A 1,264-nucleotide genomic window follows, 5' to 3' on the forward strand; every position below is an offset into this window, starting at 1 on the left:
CTTACTTAGGCATTCTTTCTTTTTTTTTTTTTTTTTAAAAACAATCCTTAAAATAAACAAATGGTACGTTGTGTTCAAAGTTAACGTTCCTGAGGTCAGGAAGGTACATTCGCAGCCAGGTTATCCAACCCAAAATTTATTCCCAATCACCAGTTCTAGAGTTACATTCTACAGGCTTTTTCCTCTCCCTGCTTCCCTAGGGAGGTGCTAAATAGGTGCAAACTGACACCGTTCAACAGCTTTTAGTCTAGATCCCGGCAGGATTAGAGGAGTAAGGGATTAGGGGAGATGCTTCTGGAAAGATAAGCCCCTATCATTTTAAGCAAGCTGTCTAAATGATTTTTGTTGCCTTTTCAGAATTTCCATTACAATAACTGATCATGCTTCTTTATTTTTTTGCTCTTCTCTTCAACATCTTTCAGCACATCTTGCAGCTTCTTAGAGTTCCGTGTCAAGAATGCAAAGCTTTCTTTGAAGTTGCCGGTCCCGTGCTCCCTGCAGATATTCTCAAGCCCATCAAACCATTGCAAAATCTTCTCAAGCTCAGCCCGAACAGCCTTCTGTTCTTCCAGTTCTGCTCGCAGTGCCTGCCCAGCAGACGCCTCAGCCCTGTACTGCTTCTGCAGCTGATGGATCTCGTCCTGAAGCGCCTGGAACTGTTCTTTGGTGTAGGGGTACTGCTCGTGGACCTTATCCTCGGGAAGGAGCACGTTCTTAGGGATGTTTAACACCAGCTGCAGAAGCACTTCTTCCATTTTACTGAAAAGTTTATCAAAGTGCTCCTTCATGAAGAGAAGAAATTTCTCCGTGCTTTTCCGGATTTGGAAGGGGCTGATTTTACAGCCGGGAAACCCGTCCAGCTTCTTCAGGATGACGCTCTCAACCACCAGCATCATTTCGAAGAGGTAGTCCTGGAACGCGATGTAGATGCGCAGCATGCACGTCTGTGGGGTGAAGCCAAAGAACTGCGCTTCGTAGGCCATGGGATTGACCGACATGCTGGCGGATAAAAGCCCGTGAGGAAAGGAGAGAGAAACGCAGGCCCTGGGGGAGACGGGCCTCGCTGCAGGCGGGAAGGCCGAGCCCGGAGCCGAGGGGAAGCCGGCTCCCACAGGAGGCCCAGCGCAGCCGCGGCCTGCCGCGTCGTTACCCGAGGCACTGGGGCCGCTCCTCCCGCTCTGGTGCCGCAGACCGAGGCTGGTGGCCGAGGCCGAGGCCGGTGCCCAGCGCCCGCGCCGCCGCTCGCCCACCGGCCGCTCCGCTC

General features: G+C 51.8%; 1 protein-coding gene across 1 annotated transcript; it reads right to left on the reverse strand.

Moving 5' to 3' along the window:
- Window positions 1-365: 365 nt before the first annotated feature.
- On the reverse strand, window positions 366-998 carry MIS12 (MIS12, kinetochore complex component). The gene has a single exon (XM_009276409.1). It carries the CDS (start codon window positions 996-998, stop codon window positions 366-368), a length of 633 nt encoding a protein of 210 aa, XP_009274684.1.
- Window positions 999-1,264: the final 266 nt, after the last annotated feature.

Source organism: Aptenodytes forsteri, unplaced genomic scaffold (genome assembly GCF_000699145.1).
Source record: "Aptenodytes forsteri isolate BGI_AS27 unplaced genomic scaffold, ASM69914v1 Scaffold209, whole genome shotgun sequence".
NCBI classification, from domain to species: domain Eukaryota; kingdom Metazoa; phylum Chordata; class Aves; order Sphenisciformes; family Spheniscidae; genus Aptenodytes; species Aptenodytes forsteri.